At 36.0% G+C, this 23,470-nt stretch overlaps 1 protein-coding gene across 1 annotated transcript in view; it reads right to left on the bottom strand.

The window, feature by feature from the left end:
• LOC128016017 (neuron navigator 1) overlaps nucleotides 1–14,300 on the bottom strand; it is a 52,928-nt gene extending 38,628 nt beyond the window's left edge. The window contains exons 1-3 of the mRNA XM_052600322.1: nucleotides 13,373–14,300; nucleotides 8,081–8,183; nucleotides 3,612–3,974 (exon numbers count right to left, since the gene is read on the bottom strand). Coding sequence (XP_052456282.1) covers nucleotides 3,612–3,974; nucleotides 8,081–8,183; nucleotides 13,373–14,003 — 1,097 coding nt within the window. The 5' untranslated portion in view covers nucleotides 14,004–14,300. The remainder of the gene's footprint in view (nucleotides 1–3,611; nucleotides 3,975–8,080; nucleotides 8,184–13,372) is intronic.
• Between the last annotated feature and the right edge of the window lie 9,170 nt (nucleotides 14,301–23,470).

Raw genomic sequence — 23,470 nt, 5'->3', positions numbered from 1 at the left:
AAATCAAAAAGAAATACACAAAATGCAGATAAAATGAAGCCTAAATATTCTGCATTTGGGAGGCAATTATTTTAGCACATTTTACTATGAAATTAGCACTATTAAAAATGTATGTATAACGAAAAAAGATTTTATTTAATAATAACTTACACACACACACACACACACACACACACAAACACACACATACACACACAAACACACACATATATATATATATATATATATATATTACAATACATATTTTTTTTACTTTAAAGAAATTGCTTTAATGTAATAAGAACAAATAAATAATATAATATAATATAATATAATATAAATTAATATAATATAATATAATATAATATAATATAATATAATATAATTTAATATAATTTAATATAATATAATATAATATAATATAATATAATATAATATAATATAATATAATATAATATAATATAATATAAATTAATATAATATAATATAATATAATATAATATAATATAATATAATATAATATAAGAATTATTCGCCTCACAGAAAATAGATTATTTCCATTAGCAAGAATTAGGGAGTGAGAGCATGTTTAATTGTCCTAATGCTGATCTTGATGCTGGGAAAATATGCTTCTTGTTCTAAAAACAACTTATAACAAAACAAGAGCTTGTAAATCAGTATATCACTTTGAATTATCATTAAAGATCCAGGAAGAGTTTAACCACGAAGAGGAAGAGAACGGGTCACTATCCAATAACAGTCTCAGTCTCATACAGCACAGACGCTAACATGTGCTCGCCCCAGGCCAGACGCAATCAATACATCCTACAGTATTTGTCCAACTGCAGTCTTAGCTCTTGCCTGTATCTGTAAACTGAACACAAGCTGCAGGAACAGAAAACATCAGCAGCTGGCTTCAACCAGTACTTATTTACAATTACTTTATCTAGCAAAATCTTCCAGCTCGGCTCATGCAGATATGATTTTGTGATAAACTGTGCTTTTTTCTCAACATTTATTGACACAAACCTCCAAACTAATCACCTGGCTCTTTAGTGTTTTTCACAGGGTTTATTTTTGGCAAACTGCATGGAAAACATTAGAGGTCAATCTAATCATAACATTTGTACAACCAATCCAAAACACATCCAAAGAAACGGCTGAACCATTTTTCAGAGCAGTTTGAAAATCAAGTGTGGGTCAAATTGACTCCAAAACAGCAAGAGGGCTAAGACTGGCCCAATAATGTAAGAGACAGTTCCTTCAATTGACCCAAGGCTCTCTGATGATCTGTACTATTGAGGTCTGTTCTCTCTTATGTAAGTTTCTCTCGCTCTCTCTTCTCACTGCATTGAAGCGTCAGTAGAAAGTGAGAACGAGGGCTGGGTTTGATCACCCCACCGTCATGCAGCACTCGCTAAAGAGGTTAAACTCTGCATGAGCCGCCCAGGAGAACTGGCCTGGATTTCATCATTTCACTGTGCATGCAATGTGTGTATCCGGGGGTGTGTGACCGAGCAGTGAGCTGTGAGGATTACTTCAAACTCTCTGTTGAAAAGGAGGAATTAGAAAGACAATCAAGGCCAATAAAGAAGAGGCTGTCCTCAGATCTGGGGATGACTGAGTTCAGATCAGACTCCTGCTGCTGCGTGCTGACCGAGTCCAAGAGGAACACAAGGTCACTGTGACACGCAGATTACAATTAAATCATGGACTTATATGAATGATCTGAGACCTGGCAGATATGATTAAACCTTGCAAAAGGACAAGAATGGTGACTGGGTGCTTTGAAATGCTGCAGGTTTGCTGTTGAAAAAGTTTAGCTTTGGAGTCAATTAAGGTGTCTCAAAAGAGTGGAAACAAAGGAGTTAATTTGTACTTACTACTCTGTATCCTATCTCCTTTATGAAATCCAAAAATGATTGGGGTTCTGATTCCAAAAATAGTGTCTGTTTCGCTCAAGCATGTCACACTTTTTTGATATTTGACCGTTTTTGTTATTTTGATAAGTGCATTCAACCTGATAAAAAAAAAATCATGATTTATTATTCAGTGTTATTTTGTGAAGCAAAACACTGTAAATGATGGAGAGTTTTCATTGCTCTTTTTGAACTCAGTATCATCAACTTAGGTAATGTTATGCATTTTCTGTAAATCAGCAGATTTGTTTTGACGGTGTTGTTCAAGGTGCTCTAGAGGGACTCGCTGTAATGGATAAAACAATTGCTAAATGCCTTCTTGATTATTTGCTAGTATTTTGGTGTGTGCAGTCTCGCTGTCAGCAAACCTGCTAAATATCAAACCAATGAACACAATAAAATATACTAACTCAGCATGACCAAGATCAAAACGGTGTGTTGATGATATTTATATTCAGCTACAACTGATGTACCTTCTCATGAAGTTACAATTCGGAGCATTTCTTGCTTTGACGCTCACAACACATCCTCCACTGTCAATCGCACCCTTAATAATCAATATTATTCAACTGAACCAAGAGTGTTTAAAAGATTAAGGTCAGTAGAAAAAACATTCTATGAACATTCTATTCATCAATGAATCCACAGAAGGTTTCCACAAAAATATTAAGCAGGACAGCTGTTTTCAGCACTGATAATGATCAGAAATGTTTCCTGAGACGTAAATCAGTATATTCGAATGATTTCTGAAGATCACGTGACTCTGAAGACCAGAGGAATGATGCTGAAAATACAGCTGCGCATCACAGAAATAAATTACATTTTACAGTATATTACAATAGAAACCAGCTGTTTCACAATATTACTATATTTTTCAATCAAATAAATGCAGCTTTGGTGAGCATGAGAAAAAAAATCTTACAGACCACAAACTTTGCAGACTACACAGATTTCGCAGCTGCAACAAACTTCCAAAGAAATTAAAATATTACACACTGAACTCCGTCTACATAAGTTATGTACATTTTACACCATCCTATACAAAAGTCTAACAATCCTGTAGCAAGGTTCTGAAGCTGTGTCATCATTCCCAGCACTACACACTGCTGACTTTGTCATCTAGTGGACTTGCATGACAGGATAACAGTCATACTGCGTCTCATTATAGCATTATGAACACTTTATATCAGACATTATGAATGTCTTCATTATGTAATAAACAATGACATTATTAGTTTTCTAACAGTTCAATTTTTAAAAATAAATGTTCTTTATTGCCATTAATGGTTCCAAGAAGAACATTTAGCATCCACAGAACACAAAAGGTTCTTTTAAGTTGAAAAAGGTTCTTTGGATTTTTAAAAAGTTATTTTAACTATGAAAAAAATTTTCTTAATGCACCAAAAAAAGCTTACTCTCAAAAATAATGCACTAAATCAATGCAACCAGATGCACCAAAAAAGGTTTGTGCTCTCAAAAAGAAAAGTTCTTTAAATTATTAAAATGTCCTTCACACCAAAAATAAATAAGTAATGGATCTTTGAAGAACTGTGCACTTGAAGGTTCTTTGAGGAACCCAAAATTATTCTTGTATTGCATCACTACAATAACCTGCTTTTGGAAGTGTACTTTTTAAGAGTGAAGCTTTCCTCTTGTTCTGAATTTGATGAAAGGTTGACAATATGTAGCAAAGCAACACATGCAGACACTCACCCATTGGCCAGATTGTCATCATCGTCGTCGTCATTAAGGCTCTTGCAGTGTACATCAGAATCACTCAGGTAACCAGACTTGAGGTCTCTGTCTCCGGGGTCAAGGCCTTCGATGAAGTTGGTGCGTGACGTGTGGCTGAGGCGGCTGGAGCAGCGGGCAGGCATGGTGTGAGAGGTGTACTGAGACGAGGCCTTGCTGCCCGACACATAGCTGCTGCCCGCTGAGGACGGAGCATCGCCGGCCTGCAGACGAGGACTGGACTGTCCGTGGCGCCAGGAGAGAGGAGAGGAGCGGTTGGAGAGGCTGGAGATGCTACGAGCGTTGGTTTCATCGCTGTCGTAGCAGACACTGCTGTCCAGACAACTGTAGACGGAAAGAGATGGTCACTGATGCATGCAAAACACAACATAACAGGGCTGCTGGATCGGATGAGGGCTACAGGAACTCATGGCCTGCTAAAGAAAAGAATGCATCTGTGTTAGAATTCATCTGCTGAGGATGAAGATTGCATAACCAGATGCACCAGCTCAAATGAATAATATATCGGCTTCCTTCACCATGCTATTTTTACACACTTCTCTCAGGATAATTCATCAGACAGCTGTGAAATGCAAGAAAATGCACTTGTGGGTTGAAATATCTGATGCACTCGAGGCATAAAAAGCACACAAACAGAGTGGTATTGGGTTATTTGGTTAGTGTTATTCAGCTGAAGGAGAAATGTTTAGTCTGTTTTCATTGCTATTGGGTCAATTGGTGAATGTAACTCGGTTGCAAACAGGTCTGTTAATAATTTCAATCTGCTGTCGATAGGTTATTTTAGGACTGAATGATTTGGGACAACTAATTTCAAACTAGTTCAGATTTGCTGTATTTGTTTTTAGAGCTGCACAATTTTGCCATTCAAACTATCTAAAATAATGATTATTATGATTAAATAAAAATATAAAAAATACTCAATGTACTATAAAATAAAACTGCACATTTATGACAAAATAAATAATTTTATTTTTCAAACATTAAATCATTTAGCTTTTATTTTGGTAAAAATTAAAATAAATAAAAGGAAGAAAAAAGCTCTAAAAACCTCTCCTTTGTTGCAATAAACCTAATATTTTTTCATATTTGTTTTCTGTTGTCGATTGGGCTATTTAAGAGCTGAATTATTTAGCGAAGGAAAATAGAAAAATAATAGGATAAAAAAATAAATATATAGATATTATAAAAATATTACAAGAATATTATACGAATTTGATCAAATGTACTGTATTAAAAAAATAGATTATTAATAGGTAATAATACTACTGTACTGTAATATTCAGCATCTAATAAAAATAATAATGTCTTAAATAAAGTTTTTTAAACGTTAAATCATTTGTTTATTTGTCTTTGTAACAGCTTTATAAATGCCTCTTACTACACATATTAAAAGGCGCTACCATTTCTATTCATTGTTCAGTCCTAGGTAAAAAAAAAATCAGTTTTACTCATATCTGTCATGTGCATGCATCTGAATTCTATATCAGTGATGATAATGAAATGGAATGAATGATCTGGATTCTTGCTGGCACTCATGGCAGACCTGGCATTATTAGTGGAAGACCCAGATTGGTGATAAAAGACCACATGGGAAATGTTACTGTAATTTCTCAGTATTTTCAAAAAACATCTGAAAATAGCACACATACAGTACAGCCTTATTTCACTGCACTGGAGCTTTCACAGTGACGGTGCAGCCACTCCCAAACCTTCCATTCGCTTTCAGTGCCACATCACATCCTACATGAAGCCAAAGCAAAGGTCCTGCTCTCTCCAAGGTGCACACGGTGTGCCAAGAACATTTACTAAAATCAACAACGACTGTAATGGCAAAAGCAGACTTGAACTGGATCTTTACATTTCTAAAATAATAATAATAATAATAATAATAATAATAATACTATAAAGTAAGTAATAAGTGCATAAAATCAGTACAACTAAAACTATAATATAATATACCTAATGTACTTTTTATTTTCAAACATTAAATAATTTAGAATAGTTTTTTTTTTTGTCAAAGAAAAAATATCAGATTGCTGTTTTTCTGATAAAAAAGTCTTTTTTAAAGGAGTTTCAGGTTTGCTTTGCTTGCTTGTGCTGTACAATTTGGCATATGATATTGTGATTATATATAAATAAGGCAATGAAATATTAATAATTATTATGACGATGATTTTATTATAATTACTATTATTAAAATATAAATATTGGAATGTGAAATGTATTATTGTAATAATACTACTGTACTGTAAAATAAAAGCTAAAATAAAGTGAATTAACTGAAATAAAACAAGATATAAATATTAAACTTAATTTATTTCAGCTTCTTTCCAAGGATATATTTCTCTTTTTTATTTAGTTAATCTTGATGTACTAAAATATATAACTATAATAATAATTATTATTATTCAACTTAAAATAATAATAATAATAATAATAATAATAAAAACTTAACAACAACAACAACAACAACAACAATAATAATAATAATAATAATAAAAAAACTTAATAATAACAACAATAATAATAATAAACTGACAAAAGCACAACACAACAACTTAAAGTAAATTTTAATTACAAAAATAAAAACAAATTCAAAATATTAATAAAGATTATTTTAGAATATCAATACTAAAAAAACAACAACAACAACACTGTGTTGTTCCAGGTTTTGATTAAATACTAGTCACAGATCATTAACGAAACATGTCGAAATTGATAAAATACCTGTTAGTGAATGCACAACACATGACAAACCATTTTCCTGAACAAAACAACACTTGAGAACATAAAAGTGTCCATGTGGTTCAGTAATGAATCAGATTTTCTGATTTAAAGCGCACATCTGAACAAAGTACAGACTCTGTGTAGTGCAGCAGGTGTTTGATAGGAATCGACAAGTTCAGAAAAATCAATCAGTGCTCCTCTGTTCAGAGTGGTATTAGGTCATGCATCTCCATGTCTTGAAGGTTAACAGAAGTATCCCGTTACAGAAAAGCTCATTATGCACACATACATTAGAGTGGCTGTGATTCTGTGGGTTGAGTGCGGTTAATCTGGTATGAATCATTTTTACGCCTGTGCCATCAAGTCTTTGGAAGCTCATCAGTCTTACACGAGTGCTGCTTTTAAACTGGAGCCAGCGTTAGCTGCAGGTCTAGTAAGTGTGTTATAGATCTGTAACTTCGGAGAGCAGTGAATGGTTAGCCTGCAGGGAAAGGTTTGATGTTAGGAGGAAAGGACAGGCTGAGATCAAAGTTAGCATAATTGCTAGGCTAAGCACATCTAGCGTTCATCAGTAAGTAGCACAGCATCTATCTTATTTTGTAACTAGCACACACATTTTCATTTATTTGTAAATGTGCATGCGTACATATATAAATAATGAGGCGTTACATATGTACAGTAATTACATACAATATATGTACTCTTTAAGTCACTAAGTTACTTTCTCTCTCTCTCTCTCTCTCTCTCTCTCTCTCTTTCTCTCTCTTTCTCTCTCTCTCTCTCTCTCTCTCTATATATATATATATACATATATAATGTAATATAATGCCATTGTAAGTTTGATCGCTGTACATGTACACACATACTTATATACATACACATATAATGTTAATATAGTTATTTATTTCCTTTATATAAAAATAAATATATATAGAATGACCTACACAGTTAATATACAGTTATATATAAGAAGATTTACAGATATTATATAAAGTTTATATATAAAGAAAATTATATATAATTTTAATAACTATATATATTATGAAATATTCTATCTCTCTCTCTCTCTCTTTCTATATATATATATATATATATATATATATATATATATATATATATATATATATATATATATATAAAATCATCCAGTTCATATAGTTAATGCACAGTTTTCAAAGAAACATTCTAAAAAAACTCTGAACATCCTGGTAACATTGCAAAACACCTTAGCAATGTGAATGTTTTCCATGGACAAGCACTATTCAAACTGTAAAAGTCCAGTTTTGTATTGCTGGAGTCCAGCTGATTTCTGTGTGTGTGTGTGTGTGTGTGTGTGTGTGTGTGTGTGTGTGTGTGTGTGTGTGTGTGTGTGTGTGTGTGTGTGTGTGTGTGTGCGTGTGTGTGTGTGTGTGTGTGATGTTATTCATTGATGGAAAGTGTTTCACTGTGTATTTGTGAATGTGGCAGCCAGGTGTCTGAACGACTGAAGTGGCAACTCTCCCAAAAGACGTGGGAGGCTGAATGGTTGTGGAAAAAGTAATTGTTTGTGTATAATTTAAAGCCTTGTTTATATTCATGCTCTTTGTGACACAAATGTGCGTGAAGATTGTTTCCAAAGAACATTTAGGATTCCCTGAAAAGCAGCAGTGAATTAGTGTGGCAGTGATTTGTGATGCCATGAACATGTGCTGGTTCTCTCTCACCTCTGGCTGAGCTGAGTCCCTCGCAGACTGGACATGGTTTCCTCCAGGTTCTGTCTGAGGTCCAGGACATTCTGAACTGTACGTTTCCTTTGAGACTCGGGATCTGCACACATACAAAATGCAATATACAGTAAGTATGCAAAAAAACAAAACAAAAAAAAACACGTAATTTAATACCAATTATTTACACTTTATGTTATGTATATATATATATACACACAATACAGTTGCACAGTTGTATGCAAATTTATATTTTTTTCAGCAAAGGATGCATTAAAGACATTTATATTGTAATGAAAATTCTATTTTAAATAAATGCTGTTCTTAATAACTTTCTATTCATCAAAGAATCCTATAAAGTAAAATGTATGACAGTTTTCACAAAACTATGGAGCAGCACAACTGTTTTCAACATTAATAATAATCAGAAATTTTTCTTGAGAAGTAAATCATCATATTAGAGTGATTTCTGAAGAATCATTTGACACTGAAGACTGGAGGAATGATGCTGAAAACACAGCGGAGCATCACAGGAATAAATTACATTTTACAATATATTATTCAAATAGAAAACAGTTATTTTAAATCATAGTATTTCACAGTTTTACAGTTTTTACTATATAACAATATTGTAAAAAAAAAAGAACATAAAATTATCACACAATTAGTATTTTGAAAAACATTTCGTAGGTTTCTACACCTATATCTCTTCAGATAGTAAAAGATTGCAAAGTTTCCAAAGTTGCACTGAAACATGAAGTTGAGATTATAAAGAGCCAACAGCCTTTCGTTTACATCACAACCCTTGAAAGATGAAGCAGATTTTGCAAGCAGCTCAACTTTTGCTGAAAGCTAACAGTCTTCGACATTAACCTCGGAGTCAGCATAAAACGAGCCGAATGCCAACAATGAGATTACGAGTAGCAGACAGCCTCATATCACATCACCCACACTGACAATGAGAACAAAGAATCAAAGTCTTTCGTCCAAACAAATGAATGTTTTCTGTACAAGTGGTTATAAACCGCCACACAATCTCTTGAAAACCTGCGTGGGCGAGTGGTCAACATGTCAACAGCATGCCCAATCAATCCCATGGTGCAGTTAGCCACGATGCCTGGCCTGACATTATTAATGACCGGACTGCTTTACAGACAGCGAGAGAGAGGTGGTTTACAAGCATTACTGGACAGCAGATAACTCGTGTCAATCAACTACATTCCCATGAGAGAATTAACACATGCTCTGGCTAATTACATCACTAGAGAGACGTGCATGGTGGAATCAGGTGACAAGATGAGAGTATTTCATTAGTCTTCATTGCAAGGTATGCATTTAACCATTGCAAATAGACCAGCTTCACGGACAGAAAAAAAGCATCACAAAACACATTTTAAATCGATTAATTTACTCCCATTATGCATATTAACACTGAAATAAACATAGTGTGCAATGCTCCAATGCAATCTCAAGCTCTGCTGTCGACTGCATGGGAGATAAAATAAAAATGTCACCTATGCTCTTTTCCGCACATATCTGCAAGGGCAAACTGGACCATAGCTTCATGTGTAGATTTTGTGGATCACAAGGTGCAACTCTGCTGCAGATGTGAGCACTGGTGCAGTTTAATACATTTTAATACTGTGTATAACACAGTCATATAAATAACCAATCAAAAACGTGAATTCCAACAGTAAATGCAGGTAACAGCAGTTTTATCATATATTATATATCAAGTATTTTTGAGTGAATTGGGAGTAAATGTTGTGTATACACTGCAAAAAACATACAGTATTTTTGACTGTTTCAGTTAAAATGCTTACTTGATTCACTGCTGCATAAAATATGAACTTATTGTTTTCATAGATTGAATCTTGAATATAACTGTATTTGCAATTGTTGTAAACTTGTTTATACTGAAAAACATGTTACAAAATCAGTGTAATAATATGAAATACACTTGCATTACTGTACATATAAACTCTAATGCAAGTTACAAACTTAGTATCTTATGCAATGCTGATTCTGACATATTTATTTTAATTAAAGGGATAGTTCACCCCAAAATAAAAATTTTGTCATCATTTACTTACTCTTGACCAAACAGTTGATGGTAGCCATTGACTTCCATAGTTTTTTTCTTTTCTTTTACATTTAAAAGTCAATGGCTACAGTCAACTATTTGGTCAAAATATCTACTTTTGTGTTCAGCAGAAGAAAGAAACTCATACAGGTTTGAAACAACATAATGGTGAGTAAATTATGACAAAATTGTCAGTTTGGGTGAACTATCCCTTTAAGGATAACAATATGGGCCCTATCTTGCACCCAGCGCAATTGACTTTGTACACCGACGCATGTGTCATTCCTATTTTGCACCCGCGCAAAGCGCGCTTTTCCCTCCACAGAAGCACGTCGCTAAACTAGTGAATGAACTTGCGCTCCCTGGGCGGTTCAGCGCAAAAAAGGAGGCGTGTTCCGGCGCAAACAATCCCTGGTGCTATTTTGCTGTTCCATTAAACAATTGCGCCACTGACCAGAAAAAACCTGGTCTAAAGTCAGTGGCGCGTTGCGCGTTGTTCATTATGCTATTTTAAGGGCGCATGCTTGACCATAATGTATAGCGTGCACAACGCGCACACACTTTGCTCATGTAATCTACACAGATGCAACAGTTATTTTTGCAAATCATAAATTGTTACACTAAAAAAATATTAACACATGAGATGACGGAAATCATTGTGGTGTGCCACTAAGATGTGAAAAAATAGTCATAAATCTAGATGTGCATAAATCTAGCTTACAAATTATTCAGGCTAATTGTAGTAATTAAGGATCAGACCTGTTTGAGGTCATATATGTATATAAGGACATCTGACAAATTGGTTTGTCCGTCAGGAACCAGGAAAAAAAATCGATGAAACAATTGTGGCTATTTCCTCCCACGCCTGTTTAACCGACGCTATTTTGGGTGGGTTTCTCCCATCCCCATACAACACAACTTCTCTGTCTTTCACTGCTCTTACAAGAACATCAGTCTCCTCGGCTGTGAACCGCTCCTGGCGTGCGCCTGGTAAATACGCCATAATAATAGCAATCCATAATGGAACTTGCGCACCTGCTTTTAAAGGGAATGTTGGATGACGCTCTGATTGGTTTATTTCACGTTACGCCCAAACCACACCTATGAATAATGAAGCTACTTCAGACCAACCCATTTTAGATTTGCGCCGGGCGCAAGAGCCATTTATCCCGCCGGGAAAATAGCAACAGCGCCAAGACCCGCCCACAAACTTACTTGCGCTTCGCGCTTTGACACTTGCGTTTCAGATCGTTAAAATAGGGCCCTTTATCTAGAAAACAAGATGATAAAATAAAAAATAGAAATTATATCTATAATGGTATACTATCAGCTATCAGCTATCTAGAAACCACTGAAAAATCAACATGATCACAGTAGCCTCATAAAAGCTCAAATCTCTCTCATAACTTGCTGTATATATTCAGGTTTATTTCCAGACTGGCACAAAGAGGCCAAATTTGGCACTGGTCCTTTTTTAACTCACACTATTGTCCCTAATACATATTTTAAACATTTCCGTCCCCCTACAGGTTTAGACCCTCGTCCAGCTTTGCAGTACAATCATAACTGTGAATGCACAGAGGAAAGCAATGAGCACTAATTCAGTCTTATGACCAAAAGTGGTGTGCAGATGTTATGAGCCATATACGACTCATAAGGAAGTCTATTATGTAGCGGTTTATTATGCAGAACAAATGAGCATAAACTCTATGTGTAATTATGATTATAAAAAAGAAAGTACTTTGATATAAAGATTCAACTGATTATTCTCAGAGACCTTGTGATTAAAAGATCCTGCATGAAAAAGTTGCCCTGTAGCACATAGTTTTCTAAATTAAGGGGAGAAAGTTCTGCAACCACTCTAGTGTTGACTATAATTATACTCTGTATATAAATATAAAAGCATGGTAAAAATCCTAAAAGAATGCATGCAAGATTCCTATTGGATTATCTACTTGAAACTGAAACCAAATTATAAATAAAAAAATAATTTAATAAAAAAATTAATTAATACAATTTCCTAAAGCATCCTAATGGGAATACAATGCTGATAGAAATATTCCAAGAGAAATTCCAAAAAAATATTTTTTTTATGTTTGGTTGTAACTTTATATTCCCATTATGATCCTTCAGGATTGTTTCCAAATTATAATTCCGATCAGAATCCTAAATGGATTCTTGACCAAGAGCTACAGAGAGCATTTTAATAAGGCGTTTAATCCAGGTCATTTGTTTACTCTCATTATCTTTTAATCCCACCACTGAATAATACTGTGCATTGCAGTGAGAGGAGAAGAAGAATCTAGGATTCCACACAAAAAAAATTGCAAGAATTCAGCCCAGATTGGTTGTTTAAATATAGTAGGTCTGGACACGGTTGAAATAGAGGTCATTCATTTGAGAACTAATGCACAAATTCAGGGCATGCTTTGTATGAGAAGATGGCACAAACAAAATTGGATATTTGTTTTAAATGCAACAAACATACTTCCTGATTAATGCAATTGACATTGTCTCATTTGACATTCACAAACCATAACAAAACCTATACATTATCCATCCTCAAGTAGTCAAATAAAATATAATCAAATTCTACAGTATGCAACAGCAAATTATCCCTAAGGAAGCTTAGTTGAATTTTATCCCACATCCCTACAAAGAGAACTCCAGTGTGAGAGGTGATCATGCATGCATGCTTTCATTCACGTGTTCAACAACAGCATTTATCAGTGTCTACAGATCAAGCCATAGTCAAGCGTGGGTGAAGACAAACTACTGTACAAACTGAATTCATTATGCCCCCTCTTTGTATTCCACGGTCTCTTCCTTTTCTCATTCTACCCGCATCCCTGATAGCAGCCATTACCTCATTACATATGAGAGCAGAGCGGCAACACCAGGCACCAGACGGCACCAGACAGTGTGCAGAGCATCGCCCCCAAGCATTTTGTCATTCAATCATTGGATATATGCCAAGGGGAATAATCTATGAGTGCAATTTCCACCCCACAAGTGCGAGAGGCGGCGGATGCACAATGCACGTGCTATCCAGAACAAAGCCCTGCATTGTCCAGCTGTCCAAGACCACCTTTAGAATCACGACAGCATGCCCTCGTTGGAGATTTTCCAGTCAGTTCTTGCTATTCAGCAGCCTTGACACCAATGGCAGCTGCTAGTAAGTGGGCGTGAAAGCGGAAAACCGTACTCACCGAGCATCTGACTGAAGAGCAACTGCTCCAGGTCACCGAGAACAGTGACCACCAGCTCCGGGTCCACCTTGAGGAAGGGTTTATCACCACCTTCCTCACCTTGACCTTTAGCCTCCGGGTCTCCGGAGCTGCCAGCTACTGGCTTCTTCCCACTCGCTTTGGCTTTGCTGGACAGGATATCGTCGTCGGACTTGCAGTCGTCGGACGTCTTGCTCAAGGGTTTTACTTCCACGTAAGGGCCTCGAGGGATCCGACTTTGGCCTTTTCCCAAAGCACCAGGTGCTGCAAGCGGGGTGAATGTCTTGGGCTTGCCCTGGAAGAGGGAGTGGTCTGATTTGGACAAGTTGCGAGAAAGTTGTGAACCACCCGCCCCTCCGCCGGCCGCTGGTTTGGGCTTGCCCATCTTCAGGTGTCCTGAGGCAGCTTTGCTCATATCGTCGCACCATTTGGGCTCATAGAGTTGCATCTTCTTCTCGGCATCCGTCAGCACGGCCAGGTTGGTCAGGGACCTCTGTTTCCGAAGGCTGGATGGCACTGGGATGCGTCCCTCTGTGCTGCCCACGCGGTACACCTTCAGCTCGCTCCGTGGCACACTTTGTGGCACGCTGGACTTGCCCCTCTTGGCAGCCATGCTTGGATCTTCCCTAGACGTCTCCTTGCTCTGCCTGACTTTTATTCAACCCCCAAGCGTCTTCCTCTACCGGAGAGCCATTAGGGCCGGATGAGGGAAGAGCAAAAGCATGGAGGAGACGACGAATGTGCAACTCTTGCTCTCTTGCAGGGAAGAAAATGCTAATTCGTGTGCCATTTATTTTCCCTGTTCCTTCTTGTCAGGCTGCAGCAGCTGCTGCCCTGGTTCTCCTTTTCTCTCTCCTCTTTCTCTCACTCACTCGTTTTCTCTCCTCTCTTCCCCAGACAGTCTTGCCGCTGAGCCGTGCAGCAGCCAAATGACAGCAGTGCTGCACGCAACAACAGTCCCTCCCCCCTTTCTCTCTCTCTCTCTCTCTCTCCAATCGGTTGCATTTTCCGGTGCGTCTCTCTCTGCCTCAGCAGAAAGTGTAAGCTGATAGGGAGAGCTGACAAACTGCAACACTAGAACGTAAACTGAATCCAGTACATTGTAGTGAGTATTTTCACACACACTATTCCTCCATCCCCATTGTTTTGCCCCTCCCCCTTCCATGATCCAATGCTGAATACTCATTGAAATCACAGTTATATTGACTAAATAAATTCATCTAAATAAATAGATAGTGTTAATTAATTAATCCATCTATCTAAATAAACTGCCTTTAGTGGAATAATATAATAATGCATACATTAGCTCTATAGTTCTGCATATAATCTAAAACAAAAATTGCAAAGACATAGCAAAATAGAACAAGAAAAATGTGTACGTCTAACATGTCTTCAAATTTATCATCCATCTATTTATAATGTACATTTTAGTACTATAATACAATGATGCAATATACTGTCATCACAAGTAAAATTTGTTTTAAGGATGTTTTACCGAAAAACAAAACAAGATATAGATTAACAACAGGATCTGCAAATGACCCAGATATATCTCAACCCCTCAAACCAAATCTCAAGGTCAAAATTTAGCAACACCTGCAAACCTATAAGATGACAGTCAGATATTATACATTAATAAATACATTTAGTAAGATTTACCTTCAAAGTGTAACCTTAAATGAGTCAATGGAGCAAGAGTCACAATGCTGTATATTCTCCGAAAACATGCATCTCTTATTAATATAGATCTAGCTTCTCCAGTAAATTAAACTTGTTGCAAATGTATCTAGGTATGTGTAAAACAAACAATAAATTAAGAATAGGATTGTTTTGCAATAAATTTTCTTTAATAAATCAATCGAGTCCAGATGTTTTCCGTCACACCTCCTTCAATCTCCTCAACCTATCCATTTACACTTCATAAACCGCTGTGTTGTTTTTAGAGGGTCCCTAGCATCATCACTCATGATATTCCATACACATCTCTCTAAGGAGTTCACTGCAATGCTTCGCTGGAAAGGCGTCACCATAGCAACACCGCTTCCTACATCACAACATGCATTAAGCCGGCTGTGTCTCTCCACGGAGCACATCTTCACCGTAAATAAGGTAACAGCACGCCACAAATCCACTTTCTGTTTGTCTTTACCGCTTCACAAATGAGCCTTGTTAGCCTGAGAGGAGCCTGGCAGTGACTTAAACAAATCAACCGTAACCAGCCTGATGCAACTGACCGGTTTGGTACAATGACTTAATCAAAATCTCAGCACGCTCCTGCAGGGGGTCCGAACACTCGGCCAGACACATGCTAGTCCCGGGGCATGTGGGGTAATTCTGATGTTACTGATGAGGGAAAGAGGCCTGAGAAGAATGAGGTCTTTTGTTTGAAGTCGTCACAAGTGACCGTGTCGTTCTGTGGGGGATTTTTCCATTGACATCATTAAAAGAAGAACATACTTCCCGTGGGCTGAACTGCTATCGCAAAACGATTAAACAGTCCTTCATTTTAGTTCGATCAATAAAAAGCAGGTCAACTAAATCTAGAACAAATGTTTGAGTTTGTTCTGAGATTTCTGACGTTTAATTTGCTGACTTTGGATTCTTGCCATATTGAGGCACAGTTTGAGACATTGTTGATTGTTTTATGAAGCAGATTAAAAGTCTCCATTTGCTCTCAATTTATTATAAAATAAATTAAGATATTTATCTTTTAAAATTAGTTTCGCATTCGTTTAATCTCTATTGTGTGTGAGAATGATTACAAATCATCCAAACATATATATAAAATATATGTTAATGTGTAAAAAAAAGGGCAATTAAAAAGACCTGAAAAATATTTATTTGTTTTCTATTAGGTTAAAAAGAAACAAAAAGATAAAAAAGAAACAAAAAGAAAAAAAATCTATCAATCTATCTATCTATCTATCTATCTATCTATCTATCTATCTATCTATCTATCTATCTATCTATCTACATTAAGACCTATATTTTTAAACAACTGATATAAACATATAAAAATAAATAAATGGAAAGATCAAAAAAGTATTTATTTAATCTCAATGTCAAAGAAAAATTAATAAAATATTCAAATTATTGTAAAAAAAAAAAAAAAGTGAGATACTAAAAAGATCTGATATTAAAGTATATTTTACAAGGGAGATACTAAAAGGATATCAATTCAATCTCAAAGCCTAAGAGAAACAATAGAGTATTACATCTCAAAAATCTCCATTTAACTCACTGATGTATAAAAGACACAACTGATATAAAACAAAAATAAAATTAACCTTATTTCTAAAATAAGTCATTTTAAAAAGTGAAAAGTAGTCTGTCAAGTTAATCTTAAATCTCAAGGAGCAACAGCTGTAAAAATATATAATAAATATATAAATATATATAAAATAATATATATTTTTAATTGAAATTATAAATTTAATATATTGTCTAAACAAAGCATTTGATATATTACAGATATCTCAAAACTCTTAATTAAACTCAATACTAATCAATTAGAAATTGATCTGAAAAGTCTCTAATCAACTTTGCAGCTGTCAGAAAAGGTATTAAAAAGACCTGTTCTTTTATTCCCTATGAGAAATATACTTACATTATAACCCATAATATATTACTGTATGATCTGACACTTCCACATATCAGCGCTGGATTCTGACACTTTAGCGTTTTCTCTTCATGAAGAATGAAACACACGTCCTGATGTGACTACCACCCGCCCTCTCTCTAGAGAAAGCCAAAGGTTCTCCAAACATCTGGATCCCATCCGGAGGCTGTGGTTGGCCAGCAGCGCAGATGTTTGCAGACATGAGAACATCCCATGGGTTGCTGGCATCTGTAGCCGGTCAGCTGCTGCCATTACACCACACTGATGTATTACTCAGATGGGAAAAGCCCGGGTTTCATTCAGCGTTTGTGTGTGGATGTGGCAACATATGGCTGTGCTTGTCTATCTGTTTGTTTGTTTGTTCACATGCCATCATTCCTACATTAAAATCACACCCCTATGAAGAATTACTGACTGACACAATTTAAACCTTATGCTCACAAGTCATAAAAGTATTTGTCTCTGGTGCACATATGATGGATATTAATGTGAAACTTGTGAACACAGTCTGTAAAATCGCAGCGTTGCACATTATTCTCATATCTGAAAATATCTGGAATAACAATGTGCATGCTTTAACACTTTCTTCTACAAACTATATATATATATATATATATATATATATATATATATATATATATATATATATATATATATATATATATATATATATATATATATATATATATATATAACTATGTGTATATAGTTTATATAGCATATTAAGTATAAATAGTTTATAGGTTACAGGAATTAAAAATAGTTTTTTTTGTTGTTTTTTTTATCTCAGAAAGCAAAAAAAACATGCCATTGTCTTGATGCAAAAACTAAAACTAGAAACTAAATAAAAAAATATATATATACATATCCTTTTTTTTGTGAGTGAAATATGAGATTCCCAAAGGAGCTCTGATCTTTTTAAATTATATTATTAAAATAGCAGATGTTATATTAGACATTTACTATGACATGCACACGCTACAGTTTCATGAAAATAATGCATATGCCTAAAAACAACTAAAAACCATTGTTAACTATGGATGGATACACAACTGTCACAACAGCTCATTTTACAAATGCAAACCTTTCCACACATTATCAAGGCATGTAACATCTTAAAGATATTTCTTGAAAACAGTCTTCTACACAAACACCATTGCACTACTCAAAGTACTGAATACATTCCTAAATCAGTGGATTGGTCTCGGTTCATTTGCATGTCTGGCAACATGGGCTGACAGTGTTTTACTAATATTTAAGCTCTACATGTGGTCTGAGTGAAAAGCTTCAGATGGCAGAAACACACATCAGCAACGACATGAATCTCCTCACATGGACACCAATGGTAACTGAACACACCAGCATCTGCTTATAGTTTGATCGATCTGAATCATAGCATCACTCACACAAAAGATATCAGATACTAACCACAGTCTCTCAGACATATTCCCACTACTCTCTACAGTCCTGTATGAGAAAGGCCAATGTCATTCCAGAAAGCTGAAAGGCCATTCCCTGCAGTCATGAATATTGGGAGTATTTTTTAGGAGAGAGAGACTCACCTAAATCCTCACAACACATTTCCATAGAGTCTGAGGAACAATCACTCAGATCCTCAAGAGAAGCTTCAGTGTTCTCTCCATCCTGCATCCTGAGACAGAACGACAGACAAAACATTAACAAGAAAGAAATCATGTGTGTTTAGAATTAATTCTTAAATTCTTAAAATGAGACAATAGCTGATCATACAGTATAGAGCTACAAAATTATACCTAAATTAATTTTAGAATATATTATATGTACACAGAATTACACACATATTGTATAAGGCAATATTATTGGTCAAATTATTTTACATTTCTTTTTTTATAATATTGAAATGTTAACATAACATTTTTTTGTTTTTTTACTTTGATGCACTAATAAAAATCTGGCCTATGCAAGTAAGATAACGATTATTTATAATTATAAATATGAGCCTATAAAAATAAGACTGTAAAAGATTCTATACTATTTTCAATACTATTTGTCTAAATAATAAAACACCAAAATATATATTATAAAGAATTATTAATTTTATAATAAATTATATAATATAAATAATTTTATGCAAGAAGTAAGTTTATGCATCACAACGTAGTATAAAAATTACTTAACTTTACATTTAACAGTGTTTTTTTTTTTATGTAAATACATATTAATTGGACTATAAATTGGACTTTGATGCACCAATATTATAATTCTGACCAATACAGTAAGCTAATACTTGTTTATAATTATAAATATAAAGCATGCATCAGATGACAGCCAGTCATTTAAATGTAAAAAACTTAAAAATTGAGCATGCACATTTTTATATAGTCAAAATATGTCTAATACAACCAATTTTTTACAAATCTGAAATCTCACCTGAATCTGAAAGGTGCCACTGCCGCCATGCGTGGAGACTCTCTTCCTGCAGGACAAGTATTTGAGAAGTTCACCTGGGATTTAAATGCAATTGTTCCTCTGTAACTGTCACTATGAGCCAGCATTTTCATCCGCTGCTTCTGAAAGTCCCTTTGAACACCAGTTGACGTTTCCCAAATGACGTTCCCATTAGTTGGTTTGTGAAGGGCTTGACCCATCTGTTGCTCTCGAGAAGATTGAACAACCTCATTGTCTAGACTCCTGAAGTGATGATGGCCAGATCTCCAGTTCTTGTTGGAGTGTCTCTCCACGTCTCTGAATCCATCCTGGGGCAACGAGCCCCTCCGAAGGTTGTTTTTGAATTGGATCATCTCTCGTCTGGGCACATGTGGGCTGCTGTGGGCCGAACGGGGAGCAAACGACGGTCTGTATGTGCCACCAGAAATCCCTTGAGCTCTCTGTGAAGACTGAGTTCTTGATCCGGTCCTTTTGAGTAACTCCTTTGAGGCTGATAGAGAAGATATGGATGAGGTGGAGGAAGAAAGCGAGGAGGTTGGCACAGCCAGCTGGTTTTGGGCAGCAGGACCCAGTAAAGTGCCGCTCAAGCTCTTGGTGTCCTGCTTGGAATGGCTGGTCATGCTCCGCGGCAGAGGAATACCAGAGCCGCTCTGAGACATCGTCTTCAGGTTCACACCACCGCTCGTGGTCCAGGAAGATCACGAGATGGAGCTCAGGGAAAAGACTTCAAGAGAACATGATAAGATGTTAAGATAAGACTTTTGTCTAAAAACTGACTATGACTTTATTTACTCATATTTATCGAAACATCATGACTAAACATAAGGAAAGTATGCTTGACAGCATGATCGGCATCTTAAGGATGGTTTACTCATAAAGTACAAGAGAAGAGAAAGAAACGAATTAATAATCAGTGTCGGGAACGTTACTTTAAAAAAGTAATTAGTTATAGTTACTCACTACTTGTTCCAAAAAGTAACTGAGTTAGTAACTGAATTACTCTATAAAAAAAATAACTCGTTACCAGGGAAAGTAACTATTTGCGTTACTGTAAAAAAAGAAAAAAAGAAAAGGAAAGTTGCTACATGTCAGAGAATTTGTACTTTTTTTTTTTTTTTTTGCATTTTTTTCACAAGTCAGTTGAAATGAGTAGAACAGACTTTCAATATTTATTGCATGTCAACAGACAGCAAGAGTTTTATCCTGCACTTCAAGTATTATCTTTGTAAGAAAAGTGTTTTTGCCCACTAGCTTTGTAGATGCGTGTGTCACACATTGCATGAATACATTACATGCACGTTCTTGCCTTTGACCACAATGAATTTGAAGTAGTGCTTATAGCTTCACCTTGAAAATGCCAACTTTTCATCGGATTGCTCCTGACTCGCCATCTCTGCTGTGAATCTCTGTGTAGCTGTTGCGTGTGTGTTTGGCGCCGCTGGCGATGCCACGTGTGCCGGCATGTGTGTAAAAACACTGGCTCTGATTGGCTACCATGAAACACATGACTCTGCCTTAACCAATCACAACCGCTTATCTCGTCATTAACCCACCTGCTCACTTGCTGTGTGAGCCAGGGGTGCGTTCGGATTGCAGTTTATTAAATCAATCAATAGTAGCGCACCGCATTTAACGTTCAGTAACGTTAACAGCGTTGTAACGATGGGAAAAGTAATTAGTTAGATTACCGCGTTACTGAAAAAATAACGTCGTTACCTAACGCCGTTCTTTTAAACGCCGTTATTCCAAACACTGTTAATAATATAATATATATTTAATAAAATAATCAGTGGGTGTGCAAGTATAAATAATAAATATAAAAACAGGCTGTTAGGAAATACAAATGAATCCAGACAGACAGACAGAAATAGCATTTAATTAATTTTTCCTCTCTTTGTAGCTCATTTGCATAGCTGATAATAATTAGGACTCAGTGACACACTGCAGTCACTTTGGCCGGACCGGCTGCTCTTCTCTGGAGGGGTTTGATCAGAGGTCTGCTGACAGACTGGCACCACTTGGCACTCCCAGCATGCATTGCCAGCCCTGTCTGCCATCTCTCAAGCTCCTCCAGTGACTGGCACCAAAACGGATCCCTTCCTCCCAATAATAGGACCTCTGTTGTGCCTGTAGAGTCTCACTGTAGTCCACTTCTGCTCAAATTAAGTGTTTTGATTTATCCTGTGCCATAACCACTGAGTCACATGACTGTAGCGATCGCACATGGCCACATAAATCTATAACAATGGTCATATATTATTAACACCCGATTCTGGATTTAACCTCTGCAGATTTGTGTAGGTCACTAAGCCCTGATTCCAGATCAACAGCTGCTCTGTGAGGACTAATAAAAGAGATATTGATAATGAGACCCTCAGGGCTTTGGTGACCTGACAGAGATGTCACATCATATTAGTGCTCATTATCTGCACTAATAAGTGGCAAATTTGGAAATATGACCAAGCCATCATAGCACCATGGAGCATCTTGGCTGTAAGGTCTATGACAAAAGACAGCAACTCAAAATAACCTAAAATGTTTCTTACATGTAAGGGATTAGTTGTCATAGGTGGAAGGGCTATGTAACTCAGTCACTATAAAGCAAAATGTCCTATTATATTCATTAATTCACAGAGTTAATACTATAAACTCTTATTCACAATAAAACCCACACATGCAGCTGTAGTGGAAGTATATTATAAAGATGATAAAGGTTAAACATAATTCACAATTTCTACAGATTAAATACATATGCTGTGTAAAATAGATTTATTTTTCTTCAGAAAATATTTAAAAAGCAGGCTCCCACTGTGACAACTTACCCCATATAGTGTGACAACATGCCCCACTATATTAAAGGGGTTATATGTTGCTATAAAAAAAATGTCCTTTCTCTTTGGAGTGTCACAAGCTCTTGGTGCATAAAGAAGATCTGTTAAGTTGCAAAGACTAAAGTCTCAAATCCAAAGAGATATTCTTTATCAAAGTTAAGACTAAAACAGCTCATACAAACACGCCCCCACATGTCTATGTCACAAAGAAAGAAGGTGTGGTTTCAGTAACGATGTCAGGGGAGAAGCTGTGTGTATGTAGGTGAAATCAAAGCACTTTATTTGGTTTTCTGAAAGTAGATGCATTTAGGAAAACAGAACAGCAACACATTTAATGGATGACTGTTTCATGAACCTAGGAGAGGAGGTCATTCTGGCTTTGCTACGACAATCTGGCGCTTCTGAATCAGCTACTGTAAGGATGTTTTGTTATTAGTTTAATTATTTGCTATTTAATGTTCAAATGTGGAGGTTTGTGGTTGCGTGTGTGTGTGTGTGAGAGAGAGAGAGAGAGCGAGAGAGAGAAAGAGAGAGAGAGAGAGCGAGAGAGAGAAAGAGAGAGAGAGAGACAGAGAGAGAGAGAGAGAGAGGGGGTCACACAGGGGAGTCAGCTGTCTTAACCGTCCGTTGGCTTGTGTTCTGCAAACACATACGAGCTTCATCACCGTGTCTGTCACATGACTCTGTTCCCCTCTGGGGCTTGATTTGATGGTAAAACTAAGGACATTATTAACTGTCTTTACATTTATTTAGAAAGATTAATTCCTCGTGATTATGGAAAAGGGCGTTACATTTCTGACGAGTGTTTGCGGTGTTCAGCCAATCACAATGCACTGGGTCAGTTGGCCAATCAGAGCAGACTACACTTGTCCAAAGGAGGGACTTTGTAGAAAACAACAGTTTGAGAGAGGAGGGGCATAGAGGACTTACAATAATGTACAGTATTTGAAAAATAATGTGTTTTTTGAACATAAAGCATGTCAACATATTTTGTTACACCAAATACACAAAATAACGATCTTTAAAAAAAATCATTGTATGCTTCCAGTTATATGCCTATATGGATATAATCATTCAAAAATAAATATTTTCTAGGAAATAAGCAAAACACTGTCACAACTAGCCCTGTTCTCCCTTATAAGCAACACATAAACCTAATGCAACAGCACAAAAAAAGTGTAAAAAGCACCTGACAAACACATT

Source organism: Carassius gibelio, chromosome A6 (genome assembly GCF_023724105.1).
Source record: "Carassius gibelio isolate Cgi1373 ecotype wild population from Czech Republic chromosome A6, carGib1.2-hapl.c, whole genome shotgun sequence".
Taxonomy (NCBI): domain Eukaryota; kingdom Metazoa; phylum Chordata; class Actinopteri; order Cypriniformes; family Cyprinidae; genus Carassius; species Carassius gibelio.
This window is presented reverse-complemented; position numbering and strand designations above follow the sequence as displayed.